The sequence below is a fragment of the Porites lutea genome, chromosome 10 (assembly GCF_958299795.1).
Source record: "Porites lutea chromosome 10, jaPorLute2.1, whole genome shotgun sequence".
Classification (NCBI taxonomy): Eukaryota; Metazoa; Cnidaria; class Anthozoa; order Scleractinia; family Poritidae; genus Porites; species Porites lutea.
In genome coordinates, this window is record NC_133210.1 from 25,090,502 (window position 1) to 25,111,141 (window position 20,640).

Here is a 20,640-nt window from a genome sequence, read left to right on the forward strand (position 1 = left end):
TAATTGTTGCCGTATTAATAATTGATTAGCTAAGTTGACTAATGTTGTTCACGGCTCTCACAGTGAGCTTGGGTATCTTTTAAATTTCGCCCATATGTGCGAAGCTAAGTTTCAAGCTGTTTTTCTCGACCGATGGTTTGATTGTGAAGAACGAAAAATGAAGCTTTTAATAAACGTTCAGATAAAATAGCACGAGATTTAGAAAGCACCTTTTGAAATTTGGATTCCTGGCAATTTTTTTACACATTTTTTGCGTTCCAGTAACTAAAAGCAACTTTCTAGTATTTTACGAGCGGCGGCGGAGCGAAGTAAAAAGTGAGGGGGCTGAAAACAAAATCGGGCATTCCATTTTTCCGCCCCCGCCAATAAGCAATAGCAATAAAAGGCGGTCTCTAGCTCTGTCTGTTTTTAAGAAGCCGACAACATTTCAGTTGGACCCCTCGGATATTATCTTAAATGGTGCCGACAACAAAAACTACAAAGGATAACTTTCCATAGGAGGGTGGGGAGGGTGGGTGGCGGTAGTGCGGATGACAGTGCGGATAGAAAAACGAAAAGTCCCAATCCATCCGGCTACTTACGTTGTTTCTTGTTTTAAACAGACGAGTCGACGTTTAAGTCCTAATGAGTTGACCATGGTAAAATAAAAGAAAGTTATTTTTTATTCTACAAAAGTGGAGGGGGGGTGGGGGCTGTACGTTGGGGGGGGGGGGGTCCAGCCCCCTTCCCCCCCCCCCCCCCCCCCCCCCACCCGCTTCCGCCAGCTATGACGAGCACAATTGGGGCAGGCCTAGGAAATGGAATGGAAGATATACAAAAGAGGTACCTTTTCTACGCAAGTCTGTGCGCGTCTGAATCCGTTTGAATCGTTCTGTGATATCTTATTGAATAGGGGAGATGGGGGTATTTAGCAAAAGCCGTCTTCTATTCTTTGAACATAAAAATGAACTGCAGTTAAATTGTACAACCTTCCGAGCAACCGGTTTGTCTGGGATTGTAGTTAAAAAAAGTCGATTTTGTTTGTTAATCGATAGGCTTATCAGTATATTTTCTGCAAAGAAATTTGAAATCATCAGCCTTGATCTTCATTGCGAACAAAACAGCTAGCTTTCGGTGACTGGTAATTACCGGAACTTCCCAAGGAAAGGGTCCTGGAGCCGATCCTAGACGGAGCGACCGAAACGAACCTAAATTAAATGTTCTTATTCCTTTTACAGGTAATATGCACCGTTTTCTAATAGACTTCAACGATTGGAACCTCTACTGGAGTTTGTGCTTTGGGCTGTTGTCCTTTCTAATCATCGTTGGAAATGCTCTATCCATATCAATACTTTTCAAGAGAAGGCTACGAAAGCGTCCTCATTTCTTGTTAATTAGCTTGGTTTTCGCTGATTTCTTGGTTGGATTAATTCCAGTGCCACTTTTTATCATGATGGCAGACTCATCAAAAATTGCTCGTTTTGTCTATAGGAGCGTGGATTTGTTTGCAGGCTTGAGCTCGATCTTCACCCTGGCAGCTATTTCCCTTGAAAGACTCCACGCCATTGTTCGCCCTCTTCGCCATCGACAACTCACCTTACGCAGCTATGCGATTGCCATATAACGCCATGGATCTTATCCATTATTGTGACGTCAGTTCCCCTTTTTCCCTTTATAACCTATATTCAGACCAGTTTTGTGATAATTATTAGCTTGTCAACACCTTTGTTGATAACGTGCGTTTCCTAATGCATTATTTGGAGGAAGCAAGCTTCTAGAATTCCCAGTGAAGTTCGAGAGAGAAAGGATGTTCACTTAAAACAGAGGCTGCTATTGATAACTGCAGTATTTGTTTACTCATGGCTGCCTTTCCAAGTTTTACCAATTCTAATGAGTTTCTGCATTTCATGTCAAATCTTACCCATGATATTGTATGTTGCAAAGTTTCTTCAATATAGCAATTCCTTTATGAATTTTCTAGCGTATTGTTTTAGATTGCCAGATTTCAGAAAAGCGCTTTCACGAATGCTTCCCCAAATGCAATGCAGATGCAGTCGCTAAGGAGTCGTCGAGTGTCTTATCCGCTCAGTGGTCGACACTAAAGCAGGTGTCTTGCTTACCTATCTTAATTACTCTTCGTACAGGCAATATGTATTTTAAGTGAAATTTTAAAAAGCATGCAAGCACTAAGTTCCTACCAAACAGATTGTGAAGCTTTGTGAAGTGATCAGAGTTTATCGGAAAATGTGTTCAATCGTCCTGTCTTTCATGGAAATAATCTTCAGCTTGCGGGAAAACCTGTATTTTTCTTGCTGAGGTCAGTGTCACAATTCAAAACAATACCGCGACGTCATGATCAATTACCCCAGAGGTCAATCCACAGGCATCCCAAAATCACTACGCGAGCGCTTCTTAAAAATCAATACAAGTGAAAATATTGCAATCGAAGCAATTTATAATGTTCATATGTAAAACAGTTTTTAAATCGAATAAAAAAGGCAGCGCATTTAATTTTCTTTTCTTTTTTTGAAAAAGGCGCATCTTTAAGCGGCCAGATATATTACTTTTAACAAGTGCTCACGTAGTGGGTTTAGGATGCCTGTGGTCAATTCAATAAACTATTACAAGGGTAATTTACAAGTGTGGACACTATAAATTCGTAACTTTATCAAGATTTTATTGAATGTACATTTGAGCTTGAGAGAATGAACCTAGCCTTGATGTCAAATGTTAAAATAATCATCAAACAGTGTCATATGTTGTGCAGTATTGATTATTTTTTTGGGGGTCAGGTTTTTTAAATTTACTCAAATTAAGAACGTTATTCTAGAAATTACTAATTTCATGAAGTAAATATCGTATTAAGCTGTTCTCCTCCTGTCTCTTTCTGTTGGAGTCTGGCCACTTTGATTCATGGGCTACAGGAAACATGTCTGGGTTTCGTCTATGAAAAATAAAGGTTAAGTTTTTGTTTAATGAAGTTGAATTACATAGTACATTGACGTAGTCTTATTTCGTTTCTTGTCGATTCTAGCTACCCGCATATTTCTCGTAAAAAGCCAAGAAACACGCTTGTTTTGATTCAGAAGTCGATCCGCATTCATGTAACCGAGTGTTGTCGATCTCTTCGAATCCTAGGGAGCGTCTCCATAATTGGTGGCCGCTTAATGTAGGTTTCAACTGTATTCTATACCAACTCTTTGTGTTTAGTATATAATAGAGCTCTACAGTAGCGTATACGTATCTTGCTTTCGTTCGACAAATCAATGAAACCAACAACGACAACAACAACAATGAGCTTTATTCGCAGGTGCACTGCGTATCTCTTAATGCGCATAACAAGATGGCCGCTGTGATAAAGAGCATCTAAAGTAACATTATTAAAATGAAGTTGACTTAAGGGAAAGGCAATTAGAATTTTCGGTTGCGGTCGATTCTTGCCGAAATGAGATTCAATGTGTTGGGAACGTGCATAACGTTAGCAGTACGCGTGTTACTGAGTTCGACTTTCTTAAGGAGAACCTCGATAGTGGACGTTAAACGTGGGCTATATATCTCACTCTGATTTTCATTTAAGCGTCATCTTTATCACATTGCGTCCTAACTGTGATATCTCGATGTAAATTCTGAAAAAACCGGATTATTTTTTATGCCTTCTTCCCCCTTCCGCATACATGGCATTTTGAAACTCGCCCCAGTCCTCTCTCAGTTATCGGAGAAAATGCGTGTGGTGCGCACTTTCTGCAGCTCTGCCGCAAAAACGAGTAAGGTGACCCCCATTTTTTGGGTGAAAACACTCTATACTTCCTAAACGGAAAAACGTCAGCGGAGGTTAATAACTAATTTTCTTAGGGTTATTATTATGTGTTGCCCACGACTTCCCGTATTATTGAACTCTTTTCTTATACAAACGCTTTCTTTTGTTACAATAAATTTGCATATATGCTGGCCACGTGAGTGAAAACACTCTATACTTCCAAAACGGAAAAACGTCTGCAGAGGTTAATAACTATATTATTAGGTAACAGGTGTTGCCCACGACTTCCCGTATCAGTTATCGCGACAACATCGATATATTAACACGCACGCAGTTTAAGCGTCAGTGACATTATTACCGTCCCTTGCACTCTCCACTGGCGTACTTTCTTTTTCATGGGATTTCGCTAGTTCAGAATTACGAAGGAGCGGCACAGAAACTTGGTGAGAGAACGTCTATAGTTTTCCCTTGAGGCTGTTTTTCTCACGTCAGTTAAATAACCAGCATCAGAACACAATTTTCTTAAAAAAAAAAAAGACAGCTGTATGAAAGAAGAGCTAACGTTTCGCAGGCCTAAAAAGGTATTTAAACGTGCCGTAAGGCCTGAAACGCAGTAGGCACATGAATATACGCAAGAAAATGATAAAGGTAAGCTTAAAAGGAAAAAAACAAATTAATGCACATTTCGCTCAATAACAGGGAAAAAGAATTGTAGTTTTAGACGGATGAATAATTATATTATTAGGTAACAGGTGTTGCCGGAGAAAATGTATTTATGTATGTATGCATGTATGTGTCTAAGTTTAAGAAAGAATGAAGGTCCTGTCTTCTAACCAACCAAATCTGACCTTTCTTATATGTTCTATCACTGATATTATCTGAGATTTTATTCCTCTCTTTACTGCTGCCAATTATTTCATCATGACGGTGTCCAACAAGAAAGCTCTTGCTACTTTGGACACTGTACACAAATGAACTTAATGTCTTTTAGTTAATTAATATTTGTCAGCTACTTTATTTTCCTATCTACGTACACTTATGTAAATATCTTTTATAGTGTGAAATAAAGAATTGAATTGAATTGAATTGCCTACGACTTCCCGTATCAGTTATCGCGACAACATCGATATATTAAACACGCACGCAGTTTAAGCGTCAGTGACATTATTACCGTCCCTTGCACTCTCCACTGGCGTACTTTCTTTTTCGTGGGATTTCGCTAGTTCAGAATTACGAAGGAGCGGCACAGAAACTTGGTGAGAGAACGTCTATAGTTTTCCCTTGAGGCTGTTTTTCTCACGTCAGTTAAATAACCAGCATCAGAACACACTTTTCTTTAAAAAAAGACAGCTGCATGAAAGAAGCGCTTATATTTACCAGTTTGAACGCTCTTTACACAAAATATATCTAGCTGGAGTTTAGAAAACGCTACTGCTCAAGTCGACCTTGTTAAATCAGGCAGTTTTTCTTTTCGTTCAAAGACGAAAAGTACAACAATTGCTTTTTCTTTCTTTTCTCCCCCTTTCCTTCTTCTCGCTCTCTCCTGACGTTCAGTTTTCTCCTTCCATGGTAGAATTTTCGGACTTATCCGACACCTGGGGGGGGAACTTCAGTTAATTTTTGCTGGGTATGTGTCGCTGGCCTCTCAGAGCCCTTACCCCATTATAGTCTATTCTGTGGCCAATTATAGACCCCTTCTTAGTCACTTTTGGGCAAATGTGTAATTTTCGCGATCCCAACTTAGTCACTTTCTATCTATGTATCTACCTTATATTGAATGAAGAACACTTTACTTTTCACCCACAGTACAAACATTCTGGTACGTTTGCTAACCGTAAATTTGAAGAACTGCCTTACCCCAAAAAATCAGGAAATGTGCGACCCCATTCTAGTAACTCTATTCGGAAAATGCTACCCCATCATAGTCACTCCAGTTGTGGAAATGCGACCCCATCCAGCGGCACATTCCCATTAGCCTCTCATAAGGAAGTACCCCCCCCGGGATCGGACACCGACAAGAAATTTGCGTTTTAAATATACTGACAAAAAGAGAAAACAGCAGCTCAACAGTCATGAAAGGTTACGTATTGTCGTCGTATCGGGGCTATCTTCTATCCACGATGTTAAGAGTGAATTCCCACTGTCGATTTACAATCATTTTAGGTATTCTACAGCTGATCGAATGAATCCGACAGCTCGCTACATATTTGTTTATATTCCGTCCTCTTTTAATAAAATTTTCTTGCTGAAAATTGCCTACCATTCTGCTATCATTACTAACGGCAGTTTCTACTACTGCAAATTAAACAGGTAAAAGGACCGGGGAACGCCGGAGAACTCCCGATGATGGCCCATACGGGTAGGCCCGGCCAATTTTTAACAACTTTCGTTTTTTTGCAGTTACTTTTTGCGCTTAGTAGCAACCTTGAGTAAGTTTTGCCTTTGTGAGCAATTTTTGGGCCAAATATAGGTTTAGAGCACACAGCAAGCCCGAAAACTGGTAAACAATTTCACAATTCAATTTATGCGAATTTCTCGAATGTTAATAATCACCCTTTCCCTTTACGGCTAACGTTTCGCAGGCCTAAAAAGGCATTTAAACGTGCCGTAAGGTCTGAAACGCAGTAGGCACATGAATATACGCAAGAAAATGATAAAGGTAAGCTTAAAAGGAAAAAAACAAATTAATGCACATTTCGCTCAATAACAGGGAAAAAGAATTATAATTTTAGACGGATGAATAATTAATTAGCGAAGTAGGCTAATACACGGCTATTGTCCTTGGGATATCCTTAATTATTTCACTCATGTTTGCGAGCAACTGTTTAAAGGTAAGTTTAAAGCTTTTTTTCTTTACCGATGTTGGCAATTGATTGTGAAGAACGAAAAATAAAAGTTTTAATTAACGTTTATATAAAAATATCAAGAAATTTAAATAACAGCTTTTGAAATTTAGGAAGCAAACTTTTTGGATGTTTGGCAATTTTTTAGCAACTTTCTGACATTCCAGTTGGCAGCTTTCAGGCATTTGACGAGTACAATCCGGAAAGTTCTAGCAGGCTCCGACCGAAAGGGGTACCTTTTACAGGCTTCAGGTATATGAAAGGGTATATAATTAACTAGTTGAACGATATTTTAAAGGGAAGGGAATCAGCATTAGGTCCTTTAATTGAAATGCTTGGAAAAGACGCGTTTTGTTGTTTTATCGTTTTAATTTACTTTAAAGCGTTTGATGAAAATGACACGAAGACCTTCTGTTTTATCAATTTATTGCTATAAAAGTAGGCATGTGAAAAGGCGGCCTCTTAGATTTCTCAATGGAAGGTAATGCAAACACCCTTGCTGACACCCTCGGGACCGCGGTTTAGTGTCCGTAATAGCGAGAGTCCGTAACAGCAGCGTGCGAGTAAAAAATTCTTGATGTTAGAGGAACTACATTTATTTGTATTGTACATTGTCTCCAGAACCAATTGCAGTGCAGTTTTCGCATATAAAGAGCGTCAGAACTTTATTTACAAACAAGACAAATCGTAACTGAACAAAACTTGCATCTCCCTTTCTTTCAGCACAACAGTCACTGATTAGAAAAATTTGTGGTACACAAAAAGCGTAAAGTACGGTGATAGAAAATCCAACTTATGTACATTAAGTACATCACGACTGTTTTTTGGAAGTAAGTACGGTAGTTTTTATTGCGACATTCTCCATCTAGATTATATTGTGTTTCCTACATAAGTTCAGTAACATCTGTAAACCTGAAGAAGGCTGGTATGGCCAGCAGAAATATTGTTATGTTTAAAAAACAACACACGTTTGTTCTTTATCAGCTTTGCAGTAGTCTTTGGACTTCTCGTTCTTGAATCATAGAAGGATCATGTTAAACTTTTCCACCAAAGTGACAGAGACGTAGAGAAAAAGAGGAGATATTAAACTTTAGTATATACGCACTCAGTGATCTTGGTGATTTAAGCAATCTGATTAGTCTCGGACTATTCAACAATATTCACCTCCTAGCGAGTAGATAATGTCGGTGAATAGTGGCTTTGGGAATATTTACCTCGATTTCAAAGAATAAATGTTAAATATAATCTGAGATAATATAATTCTACCAAAATGTCCAAAAAATGCTGATTGCGGTCTGTTATAACGAGAGTTGGAACAATAAAATTGTGCTGTCGGGACCGAGAGAGGTGTTCGTACGTCTGTAGCAGCGAGAGTCCGTAATAGCGGGAGTTTGTTTCAGTCAAATGTCTGTAATATTCGCCGGAAATTTAGCAGCTGTCGTATCTATGGGCCACCGTAGCTGTCCGTATTAGCAGGGTGTCGTAACCGCGCGGTGTCCGCAAGGCGAGAGTTGATTGTAAACGGGTAAGGGTTTGGATCTCGGCACAGAGCCTTTAATTTTGAATACAGCTGCTGATGTCGAAATACGCCTAAGGCCCGTTTCAAACGTCGTGCTACTGCCGTGCCGAACTCAATTGCTCGAATTAAATTCGACTATAGCACGGCTGTGGCGCGACGTTTGAAACCGAGTCGTGTTACTGCCGTGTAGCATGGCAAGCCTTGCCGTGCTACACGGCAGTAGCTCGACTTGGTTTCAAACGTCGTGCTACCGCCGTGCCGAACTCAATTCATAAATTATATTAATTAACATTAGAATACATTTAACAGTTTACTAAACCGTTTCTATTTTTTTGTGTTTTGTTTTGGGCAACAGCCGTAGCCTGAAATTCACCCGATTGCTTCGAGTCGTTTTCTCCTCTCAACAACGTCTGAATCGACGGGCCGTTAATGCCGTCCAGTGACGTCACTCACTACCCCAAAACCGGGTAGTGATTTTGATTGGTTGATTGTCTAAACATTCGCATAATTATGTATAATTATGAAAAATTTTAGCGGGATTGTCGCTTGATTTTCAGCGGATCGCGTCTCTGGCGTTCTTTCGTGTAGTTCAAACATTTCGATAAGCTTAATCTTTATCTTAAACAGCAAAATTGCCCTTGTCTTCGAAAGTGAAATGCTAAATTGAACCGCGAATGAAGAATCATTGCGGAGAGTCGGTAGGTTGGGTTTCCATTTAGAGCCGCTTTGTGGTTTCGGCGGCAGGTGATTTTGTTTACGCGAAGTTTTCTGAGATCAATGTTATAATCTTCTTGCTATTTTCACCGTCAAGTGTAATGATTCTGTTAGCTTTTCTTTCTTGTTTCCTTGTTTTTTTCTTCGTTAAGGACCAAATAGCTTCTTTTCAATTAAAGCAAATCATTTTGTTTTTGAACTAAGTGCTCCGTTTGTGTTTTTATTTCATTGCGTGATTGCGACCGAGTTTGATTATGGAATTTAGTACAACCGGTTCAGAGTTGTACTGCATGCAGTTGATAGTTTGAACGTTAAACATGAATTACGATCGAAAAAAATAAAGCAATTCTGTATCTTGCAGACATTTCCAAACGATATTTCTCGGTTTGCCACTTGAAAATCGTGTTTTACTTTTTGCATGAATTAAAGCAAAGGTCAAGGAGTAGTGACGTCACTGGACGGCATTAACGGCCGGTCGATTCAGACGTTACTGAGGGAGTAATAACGACTCGAAGTAATCGGATGAAATTCAGGCTACAACAGCCGTTCTTTTCGACTGAATTAAATTCGACGTCGAAAGCAAGTCGTGCTAGTGTCGTGCTACAGTCGAGCTACAGTCAAGCCAGATGGCACGGCTGTAGCACGACGTTTGAAACAGGCCCAATTTACATTGTAACTGAGCGTTCAAACTTTTTATAATTTAGAGTTTTCTTAATAAAAGACTGATTTTGCCATCGACCACTATTGCAGCGGTTAGTAAAATTTGTTATAGTGATGACTATGATCTGTCAGCCAGTTTATCCACGGCAGTTATGACAACCTATAGGGCTGCATAAATTAAAGAATGCTGTCATAAATTCTTTCTAGCTTCATATTGATTCATAATATTTCGGTTTGTTATGTATATATACTTCACATTTTGTTGCATTGTGAGAAACAATAAAATGACGAGTTAAACAACTCCAGTTAAACGCCTAACGCCGGCGATTCCCCTCTGCGACTTGCTAAACTCTTTTTCACTGTCAACTGTACATGCTTTTTGCTTATTTAATAAATGACTCACTCAAGAATGGCATCGAGCGTATTTAAGACCAGTTGCTATTCTAGGTTCGATTACCGGTCACTGTTCTGTAAATGAGCAACACAGGTTGGGGCGTTTCTCGTAAGTCCAAACTTTTCGGGCCCCGAAGCCAAATATTAAAATCAAAATCTAAGGAACCAAAGCGCGGGTTCTACAATATCATCGTCAAAAGGGTTGGGAAGGCTGCTACTTTTTAACTTTTTTTCCTTTCTTTTCCCCGCTGCCTCCTGGCCCGATGTTAAGCAAAACATAAGCAGTCTGTGCGTGTATCAGTTTTGAATCGTTCTGTTATATATTCCAAGATAGGTGGGACGGGGCGGGGGGGGGGGGGGAGTTATTTAGCAAAAGGGAAAACCATCTTCGATTTGTTGAACATAAAAACGAACTGCTGTTAACTCGTACAACCTTCCCAACAGTTTTTGTCTGGGACTGTAGGTTAAAAGGTCCATTTTCTCTGTTGAATCGATAGGCTTATAAATAACTATTCTGCAAAGCAATTTGAAATCATCATTGAAACTTCGATCTTTTGTGAACAAAACAGCTTACGGTAACCGGTAATTACGGATCGAGGAATAGGCTTCGGAGCCGATCCTGGAGAAAGAGACCGAAATCCAGCCTAAATCTTCTTATTCCTTTTACAGGTAATAAACATCGTTTTCAAATGGACTTCAGCAAGTGGAACGTCTTCTGGAGTTTGTGCTTTGGGCTGTTGTCCTTTCTAATCATCGTTGGAAATGCTCTATCCATATCAATACTTTTCAAGAGAAAGCTACGAAAGCGTCCTCATTACTTGTTAATTAGCTTGGCTTTCGCTGATCTCTTGGTTGGATTAATCCCAGTGCCACTTTACATTATCATTCAATACTCACGATATCGAATTTTTGGTTTGGTTTATACTCGCGGGGATATGTTTGCAGGCTTAAGCTCGGTCTTCACCCTGGCGGCTATTTCCCTAGAAAGACTGCACGCAATTGCTCGGCCTCTTCGCCATCGACAACTCACCTTACGCAGCTATGCGATTTCCATAGCAACCCCATGGATCTTATCCCTTATTGTGACTTTCGTTCCCGTTTTCCCCTTTATAACCCATATTCAGGCCAGTTCTGTGATAATTATTAGCTTGTCAACACCTTTGTTGATAACTTGCATTTCCTACTGTATCATTTGGAGGAAGCAATCTTCTAGAATTCCCAATGAAACTCAAGCAAGAAAGAATGTTCACTTAAATAAGACGCTGCTATTGATAACCACAATATTTGTTCTGTCATGGTTGCCTTTTCAAGTTTTAGCAGCTGTTTTAAATTTCTGCATCTCGTGTCGACGTTTAAACAAAACTCTGATAATTTTACTATATGTTATTAAGCTTCTCCACTATAGCAATTCCTTTATGAATTTTCTAGTTTATTGTTTTAGAATGTCAGATTACAGAAAAGCCCTTTCACGAATGTTTCCCCAAATGCAGATGCAGCCGTTAAAGAGTCGTCGAGTCTTAGTTTTATCCGCTGGTCCACACTGAAGCAGGTCCCGTGCTTAATATCTATCTTATTCACTCTATTATCAAGCAATTTTTATTATTTTTAATTTCAAGCAATTTTTATTATAGACGCATGCAGGCAGTTAGCATTGACAAAGGAATGAAGTGAGTTTTCGGAAAAGATATTTCCAGTAGTGTCCAACAAGTAATCAGTGTCTTGCATTAAAATAAAATTCAGCTTGCACTTAGGAGAACCAGTATTTCCCTTTCTATTGAGTGTATATAGTTTACAAGTATAGCCGTTGTAAATTTACAATTTTATCGTGGATTCGATTCATTGATTGTCAGCATGAGAGAATGAACTTAGGCTTGGTGTCAAATGTTAACTGAATAACAATAAAAGTATCAAACATTGCCATATGAGTCTGAACTTTTAATTATTACCGTTTTTGTATGGTTTTTTAAATTATATTCTCAAATGGAGTAATTTATTCTAGAAATTTCTAGGTAAATAGACAGGCAAAAATCGTATTAGTTTTTTCTCCTTATTCTCTTTCTGCTGGAGTCTGACGTTTTTGTTAGAGACATCAGTTTCGTTGACGTTTGGATCTGTAGGCGCGGTGACGCGTTTTCCTTTCGATTGGTGTGGCTCTTCAACTAATGAAATCCCATGAAGTCTAGCGGAAAGAATTAACATGTTCCAAGGTTTAGGTGCTGCAACACTGCCTGAAAGGTCTGTCAATATACCTTGCTTTTCTTCGCGACATCGGTAACCAGGACAAAATCCTTTTGTTACCTCCTAACTTACATAGTGACATTTCTTTTCGATGGTTTTCGCAACGTTCTTGTTATCAAAAGGATTTTTTCAAAGAAGGAAGCAATTCTTACTACTCTTAGCATATAAAGTTGATTTATGGACTGAATAGGCGGGACACGTTTTTCTGTTGTTATATACTCACTTGCATGTATTGCCGCACAAACTGTACAGTTTCGCCCAAAGTAACAATTTTGTAAATTAATACTGAACTTAAAATTTCGTAAATATTCAATTTTAATCTTTAGAAACAATCTTGTAACTTTATCTTTGCCTTTTTTTACTTACGTACCGGCTACTGGACGGTTGCTTGCGTTATTCTAATAGGTTAATCATCATGAAAAAAATTAGATTAGTCTGATGTATGACTGACTGTGAAGGAAAACTACTTTTACGGTTGGTTTCAAAAATTCTTGAACGAGCTCCTAAGACGACAGATCATGTCAGATGTTGGACAACCTCAACCATAATGAAATGAATAGATGATTTGTGATTTATTCAGAAGGAAAGATATTCCCTAAGCTAGTTTCAGTCAGCACCAGCCTTTTGTTTGAGCCGAGTGAAAGTCTAGGAATATAACACCATTTTTTATTTTCCGTACCTGTCACCGGTTATCATGATCTCGCCTCTTTTAAAATCTTCTACTGCTCTGGAGAGATAAAATTATAATTACAGTCGAACCTGTATATAACGACCCTCTATCAAGCGGCCAGTTTTCAAAGTCCCGATTTTTTCGCGCATACAGACGCTGTATTTGTTTTATGACATATTCAGAAATGTGCGTATGAACGGGAGGCTGACCGGGGGAGCGGGTACAAGTGGGAATTCTTGTTGGGGTATGCCGCCCGGTTCTCCAAATCCAGACCGTGTTTGAGACCAAAAAAAAAATAGTTTTTCACACCCGTTTCAGACCTGGACTCTAAGGAAATTATGCCATCAATAGTAAGATTAGAACAGCAGCAAAAAAGATTTCTTAAAATCCATTACGAATTCGCATTCTTCTCTTTCTTTCTTATTCATCTAATATTGAGACGATACATACGTTCATACACTGTCTCCCTCTTTCCCTCGAAAACTATCTGATTCCAGACCTAAATGGGCTTTCATAGAAGATGCGACCACCGAAAAATCCTTGTTGTTCACCAATCTTTTTTTCGTTCAAAATTTTTTTTTTCTTTCCTTTCGAATTCTCCTCTCTCTCTCTCGCTGTACAAGCTAAGACATGAGCCGACACCAAGGGCCCGTTTCTCAAACTTAAAGTCCCACAGTTTTTCAGGCCCGAGCCAAATATCAAAAATAAAATCTGAACAATAGGGTCCTAGTTGAAAAAAAAACAAAACAAAACAAAACAAAACAAAAGAAACAAAAGGAACCAAAAACAAAAAAGCAGTCCAGTTTGTTTGGTAACCGATGGGTATGTTATCGGTAACCGGTAATTGCCGGAACTTCCTAGGAAAGGGCCCGATGGGAACGACAGAAATTGAGCCTAAATGTTCTTATTTCTTCACAGTGAGTAAGCGTCGCTTTCGCCAAATGGACTTCAACAATTGGAACCTCTACTGGAGTTTGTGCTTTGGGCTGTTGTCCTTTCTAATCATCGTTGGAAATGCTCTATCCATATCAATACTTTTCAAGAGAAGGCTACGAAAGCGTCCTCATTTCTTGTTAATCAGCTTGGCTTTCGCTGATCTCTTGGTTGGATTAATTCCAGTGCCACTTTTCATCATGATCCAAGCAAACTTACTGCTACATACTGCTTATTGGGTTTATCTGTGCGTGGATATCATTATATACGGGCTTAAGCTCGGTCTTCACCCTGACGGCTATTTCCCTAGAAAGACTACGCGCTATTGCTCGGCCTCTTCGCCATCGACAACTCACCTTACGCAGCTATGCGATTGCCATAGCAACCCCATGGATCTTCTCCCTTATTGTGTCGTTATCTTATTTGCTCTCAGTTTTTTCCGTTATAACCTACCTTCAGTTCAGTTGTGTGATAACTATTAGCTTGTCAACACCTTTGTTGATAACTTGCATTTCCTGTTGCATCATTTGGAGGAATCAATCTTCTTGAATTCCCAGTGAAGCTCAAGCAAGAAAGAATGTTCACTTAAATAAGACGCTGCTATTGATAACTGCAATATTTGTTCTCTCTTGGCTGCCTTTCCACGTTTCAAATATTGTAGACAATTTCTGTGCTTCATGTGAATGATGTTTCGGGTGGTATATGTTATGAACATCCTTCACTATAGCAATTCGTTTATGAATTTTCTAGTTTATTGTTTTAGAATGCCAGATTACAGAAAAGCGCTTTCACGAATGCTTCATAAATGTAGATGCAGTCGTTGAAGAGTCGTTCAGTCTCTTATCCGGTGGTCGACAGAGAGGCAGGTGCCTTGATTTTCAAGCAATTAGTATGTGTAAAATTCCATACGTATGTTTTAAGCACTTAATAGTCGTGCGAAAGAAATTAGGGAAGTTTTAGAAAAAAATATTTCTGGTATTGTCCAACAAGTAGTTTGTCTGGCACTAAAATAAAAGTTCAGCTTGCACTGAGAAGAACCCGTATTTCCCTTGCTATTGAGTGTACTTTACAAGTCAGATAGACATTGGAAATTTACAGTCAATTTTATCGTGGTTTCATTGAATGTCAGCGTGAGAGAATGAATTTGCGCTTTAATGTCAAATGTTAACGAAATAGCAATAATCCTCAAACATTGCCATCTGAGTATGAACTTTCAATACGGATTTCCACTAAGAGGTCATGTAACACCGTTTTTATGCAAAGGGACATGCTGTAGTGTCCGTCAGTATATCGGCTCCTGTGTCCGTATTATCCCGGTGTACGTATTTAGCGGCCGGCTCTCAAAGAAAACGTCAAGAACACATGTTTTATCGATATAAAGACCAAAGCAGACAGTTTTCGCTAAGTTTTACGAACCAAGGATCGGTAGAAGTATGTGGAAAGGCAGTCAATCGGGGTGGAGGTCTTGGTATGGAAATACCATGTGTTTACATTTTTGATGGTCCTCGGAAACACGTGGATTTACTTGAACAATTACTAGACGTTAGCAACAACCCAGCAATACGAACGGAGGATGATCCTGGTACAGCTCGCAGCAAGCAAGTAACGTCAAAGAGGAAGAGCATTAAGAGCAATGACCGCAACAAAAAGCCAAGGAAGTGAAACGTGTGTAACAGGAGGCACAAAACTTCACTAAAGGACTATGCGTAGTACAGGAGTCAAACACCGCAAGAAAGAGAGACTGTTCAAAATCAAATTTATCACGCTATTTTGTTACTGTTTTTTTTTTAGTACTGTAATAAAATTTTATTGACCCGTAAAAATCTGTCATTATTTGAACAGAGTACAATGTCTACAATTATCTCATTATTGTCACAATGAAAATAGAGAGTGTGCAGATAGCCAGTGTCTGTAACTGCGGGGTTACTCGGGACACGGAAAAGTCAGAAAAGTGTCCGTTGTCCGTATTAACCGGTGTCCTTATAAGGCGGGTTAATTTTAGAGAAAATATATGAGCTTTTCGTCGGAACAAACGAAATTGTCCGTATAAAGCGGGTGTCCGTAGAGCGGGGTTCCACTGTACAAAACTGGAATGTCATGAGCGTGACGTTGCCTGGAACCGACAACTATACAGAGAAGAAAATTTGCCTTTAAAACCGTTGCCTATGTACGTTCAAGGCATAAGAAAAATGACATTTGCGTGCTAAAATACATTATTATAATGTTTTTATCGACATATATCAATGGGATGAGTCACGTTTATTTCAAAACCTAGACTGTCCTTTCTTACAGTAAGTCAAATTTTGTGTCACATTTGTATTTAAAGTCCCAAAGGCTGTTTGGGTGGTCCAACAGGGTTTCCCTGCAAGATTAGTAAGGCATAAGCGCCGATCTGTCACATAAACGGACTGGTGAGGTATGTAGAAACCTTATTTTAACGCGTTTTATTTATAACAAAATAGTGCTTTATGGTGAACGGAGAAGTTTACAATAAGTCACTAAGGAAGTGAACGAGGAAAATAATGTAGTTCATTTTTCGATTTTTTCAGCTTATAAGCTATATATAGGAACCACCATTTCAGAAAGGCTCAAAGACCCAATAGTTTAAGCCCTAAGAGTGATCAGCATCAAATTTCTCCTTGATGTCAATGCCTTGTAAAACAGAGTGGTCATGAGAATTACGGACATGATCACACATGATGAATTTGCTTGATATTTTATCAACTTCTCTCCACTACTCCTGTAGAAAATGAATAAGGGCAACAAATGAGAATTCAAATTTTGATCTTGGGGTTTAAAGGGCTAACAGCCCTTCCTTTCAGTGATACTTTGCTATGCTTAGATAGATAGATAGATAGATAGATAGATAGATAGATAGATAGATAGATAGATAGATAGATAGATAGATAGGCAGCCCTCTAAGGCTGAATTGCATGAATTTACAAATACTAATTGATACAAAACTTAAAATATGAAAATGTACTAATTAAAAAAAAAAAATCTACAGAATTATACTTTAGAATTCTAATTTATAAAAATTATACTTTAAATGAATTAAACTTTATACAAAAACTGCTAACGCCTGCACATAGATGGCAGAAATGTGCTAGAAAAACGCTTGGTACGCATGACTGGATTTGCAAAGTGGACTTGTCTTCTGAAGTTATAATAACAATAGTTCTTGGGAGGTAGAAAATTATGCAACTTATGATCTGGATTAGATACAATAGAATCAAACAATTTTTCACACTGATCTTTGCGTCTGTCCTCTAAAGATGCCATGTTGAACATTGACAGGCTGTCATCGTAAGAAAGGCCTGGCGAAACAATTGATATTGCACGTTTTTGAATGCGTTCAATATCCTTACTTAAGTAGTCAGGCAGTGCGTGATGGTACAGGGGAGCACAATATTCTAGAACTGGCCTTATACAAGTAAGATAGAAACAAATGATATCGTGTGCTGGAACATTTGCACGCTTAAGTAATATAAGAAAGTATATTCTCTTGTTGGCCTTTTGGATTACGTCCAAGACGTGACAATTCCATTGGAGCGTGTTGGTTATTGAAATTCCTATCAATTTAACACTATCTACGCGTTCGAGTTCTTGAGAGTTCAGAGTAACTGCGTCAAAATGATGTTTAACCTTCTTAAAGTCAATAACGAGTTCCTTGCATTTATCCGCATTCAGCTGGAGCTTGTTGATTGTAGACCACTGCTCAACAGCGTAAACAGCGACCTGCATTCCACTTTGACCTCCTCTTGGAACCACTTCAGCGAGCGTGGTGTCATCCACGTATTTCCATGCGTCAGATCCAGAAGGGTGGAGATCATTGATCATCAAAATGAAAAGCCAAGGGCCAAGTTTTGTGCCCTGGGGCACGCCTGATGGAACGGTGCCCCATTCCGAGAAGCAATCGCTACATAGCTTCACTCGCTGGCGCCTATCCATGAGGAAGTCGCAAACCCAACGGGCATTTCCACGAGGAATGCGCAAACCCAGGATTTTGGCAGCTAGGATACCATGATCTACCAGGTCGAAAGCCTTTCTGTAATCCAAGCACACCACGCGCACCGTGGAACGTAGAACATGTTTGATTCCATTTCATTAAAGAGTACAGATTCTCCCGCGAGAATCCACATGCTTTAGGTTGGCTAGACTGGATTTTTTAGGGTGGATACCTCTTAAGTTGGATTCGTCATTAATACAGGCGCATTTAGCGGTCACGAAGTTTTCGTCATGAATTTTTCATTTCTAATTCGATGGCTGAGAAACTTTGCAAAGAACAACAGATATCTTTCGGCAATAGTACGAAATATTCCGATTTCATTGATTGTTAATATATTTTATTAAAACATGTAAATGTATACAACAGGAGTTTGAACCCAAAATGCCAAGTGTAGGTATATTTTAAAAATGTCGAGCAACAAGTCATTTGCCGTCAGAGCAAGGTTTGGAACAATTTACAGCGCTTCTAAAACCAAAAAAGTACCTTTTAAAATATAGCACGATAGGCAATCGGCTTTTTTTTTCAGAATTAGCAAACACTGAATTTACTTGTCCCAAAAATTCAAACTGGTGGCTCCTTCTACCTGATAGTAATTTGTTTTTGAAATTCCAAAACAATTTCACAGCTCAATTTTGAGCGACTTTTTGTTACGGACTTCTGCTCCAACGATTTTTCTGAAATTTCTGCGGCATATTTATTATATCAATGAAAGCCGAAACCAGAAATTTCAGTTAAAAAATATCAGCAAAATGTTCTACTAGACGCGATTTTCTTTGAACAGTAGGGTCCTTTTAAGCGTTAATTTCTCAAGAAATATGTATATACTATCAATGAAATCGGAATATTTCGTGTTATCTATTTCCGAATGATATCTGTTGTTCTTTGCAAAGTTACGCAGCCATCGCGTTAAAAACGAAACAGTTATGATGGAAAATTTTTCACACGCAGCTAAATGCTTCAGTATTAATGACGGAGCCACCTTAAGTTTGAGTATTTACCACGTCGGCAATAACAAAGATATAGGTTAAGGTGTTTCGATATAGTTTTTTCGGAGACCATACCGATGTTTTTCAATGGAACTGGACCTTCTCACTTATTTTTGACGTCATTTCAAAATTATCATCTCTTTACTAAGCTACTAGCCAAACATCGTAAACCCACCCTATCCTCCTTTGATACAACAGACGGATACAACACATGTTTTAAACTGTTTTAAGATCATTCCATTTTTCGTGCTCCTCATTTCCGCGCTCCCCTGAAAAGGAGAACAATTTCAGTAAGGTTTGAATAAACCGTTATGGAACTTTGAATTTAGGTCAGTTGAAACTACTATTTTAGCGCACAGTTGAACCTCCATGGGGCCACACTCGGAGCACCGGTAAGTGGCCGCTCAAAAATTGGCTTAATCTTAACCCTCGGAAGTCCAACGGGGGAAGGGGTGGGTTCCATCACCACCCCTCCCCCCCTTGTACCAAGGTGGGGGTATGACTTTGCTTGTACGTCAGAGGGTTGATTAGCACAACCAAACAAACAAACAAACAGGCGACAGGAGCGGCATTACTGATTATTACACAATCCGTTATCAAGACTGTATTTTCCTTCGCCATATTTTGATAATGTATCAAGTGGTTGATAGCAGTTAAAACCGAGAGGCTTAATTTACAATTTTTTATTCTACCGTAATTATTTCAGAAATGTAATAAGTGGCCGCTCAATAGAGGAAGGCGACATAATAGGTCGCCGCTTAATGGAGGTTCATGTATTTTATACCAACTCTTTGTGTTTAGTATAATAGAGCGACACTGGCGTAGAGTATAGTGGCCTAGTTATGTCCGACCAAGAGCCATGGGATTATGGCTCTTGGTCGGGCAAATCAGTGAAACGAATTTGGGGCGAAAACGGTGGCAGGAAATAAAACTTGCTTACCATGACTATGTTGAGTTTCCGCTATTTTTTATTGTCATACAGGGCTTTATCTTAAGCAACTAAATTGCTTAAATTCAGACAGCCGTGCTAGTTAGCGATATGACCGCTGTAATGATTAGTGTACTTAGGATTATTATTGGTTGTTTGAGAGGAGTTTGCAGGTGTTGCCCACGACTTCCCGTCCAGGTTATTGCTAACAACCATCACAATTAAACACGCACTCAGTTTGAGCGTCTGACAAATGATATTACTTTCCACAGCTATCACTACTGCTGTGCTTTTTTTCTCTTAGGATTTCGTTTATAGAGTTACGAAGGAGCACGGAACATTGGCGAGACAGCGTCTGTAATTTTCATTTCTCCTAGAAAACTGTCTTCCTCACGTCTTTTTTGTGCTATTTAATTAAAAATGGCACAATTTGCTTTTATAAACGCTTCATAAAAGTAGCGCTTATATTTACTTGATTTTTAAACCGTTTCAATTTTACAAACATATATCTAGCTGGACTTTCATAGAAAACGCAACTATTCAAAGGTCCTTGTTGTTCAAGCTATATAAAGCTAAGAAATGAGCCGACACCAGGGGCCCGTTTCTCAAACTTAAAGTCTCACAGCTTTCCAGGAACGAGCCAAATATTAGAAACAAAATCTGACTCAGGCAAGTTAAGGCAAGGGTTGAAAGGCTAAAAAGACCCCCCACAGAGAATGCAAAGATCCTCGGTAATGACACAGAGGGATCCAAGTAAAGGGTTCCACAAAGATATGATAAGACATATCTCACTAAAATAGTTTTAGAAAATTCATCTTAAGCATCACGTGACATTCCTTGGACCATAACGTCACAAAATCTGTTTTCTCAAACGGGACAAGGTTGTAAAACTTCAGCCTAAAAATACTTGTCATTAAATTGTCAACGAAAACGTCTGGATTGTCAATTAGCCCTGCAAGGTGGATTAAAGCATTTTTATTAAGAGTTATTAAAGTATTTTATAACTCACGT

The 20,640-nt window shown here is 38.9% G+C and overlaps 2 protein-coding genes across 2 annotated transcripts; both read left to right on the forward strand.

Annotated features, from left to right (window-relative positions):
• Positions 1-766: 766 nt before the first annotated feature.
• Positions 767-2,040, forward strand: LOC140949692 (adenosine receptor A1-like). Its single transcript, XM_073398833.1, has 3 exons — positions 767-822; positions 1,471-1,588; positions 1,747-2,040. Exons 1-3 carry the CDS (start codon positions 767-769, stop codon positions 2,038-2,040), a joined length of 468 nt encoding a protein of 155 aa, XP_073254934.1.
• Positions 2,041-10,554: 8,514 nt separating this feature from the next.
• On the forward strand, positions 10,555-11,674 carry LOC140949872 (adenosine receptor A1-like). Its single transcript, XM_073399014.1, has one exon. It carries the CDS (start codon positions 10,555-10,557, stop codon positions 11,407-11,409), a length of 855 nt encoding a protein of 284 aa, XP_073255115.1. The 3' UTR covers positions 11,410-11,674.
• Positions 11,675-20,640: the final 8,966 nt, after the last annotated feature.

Excerpts from the sequence above, each read along its gene's own strand:
- LOC140949872 (XM_073399014.1), top strand. The coding sequence starts at position 10,555 with ATGGACTTCAGCAAGTGGAACGTCTTCTGGAGTTTGTGCTTTGGGCTG.
- LOC140949692 (XM_073398833.1), top strand. The coding sequence starts at position 767 with ATGACGAGCACAATTGGGGCAGGCCTAGGAAATGGAATGGAAGATATA. Across the intron at positions 823-1,470 it reads ATGGAAGATATACAAAAGAG|GAGCGTGGATTTGTTTGCAG; the intron begins GTACCTTTTCTA and ends TTTTGTCTATAG. Across the intron at positions 1,589-1,746 it reads AACTCACCTTACGCAGCTAT|CAAGCTTCTAGAATTCCCAG; the intron begins GCGATTGCCATA and ends ATTTGGAGGAAG.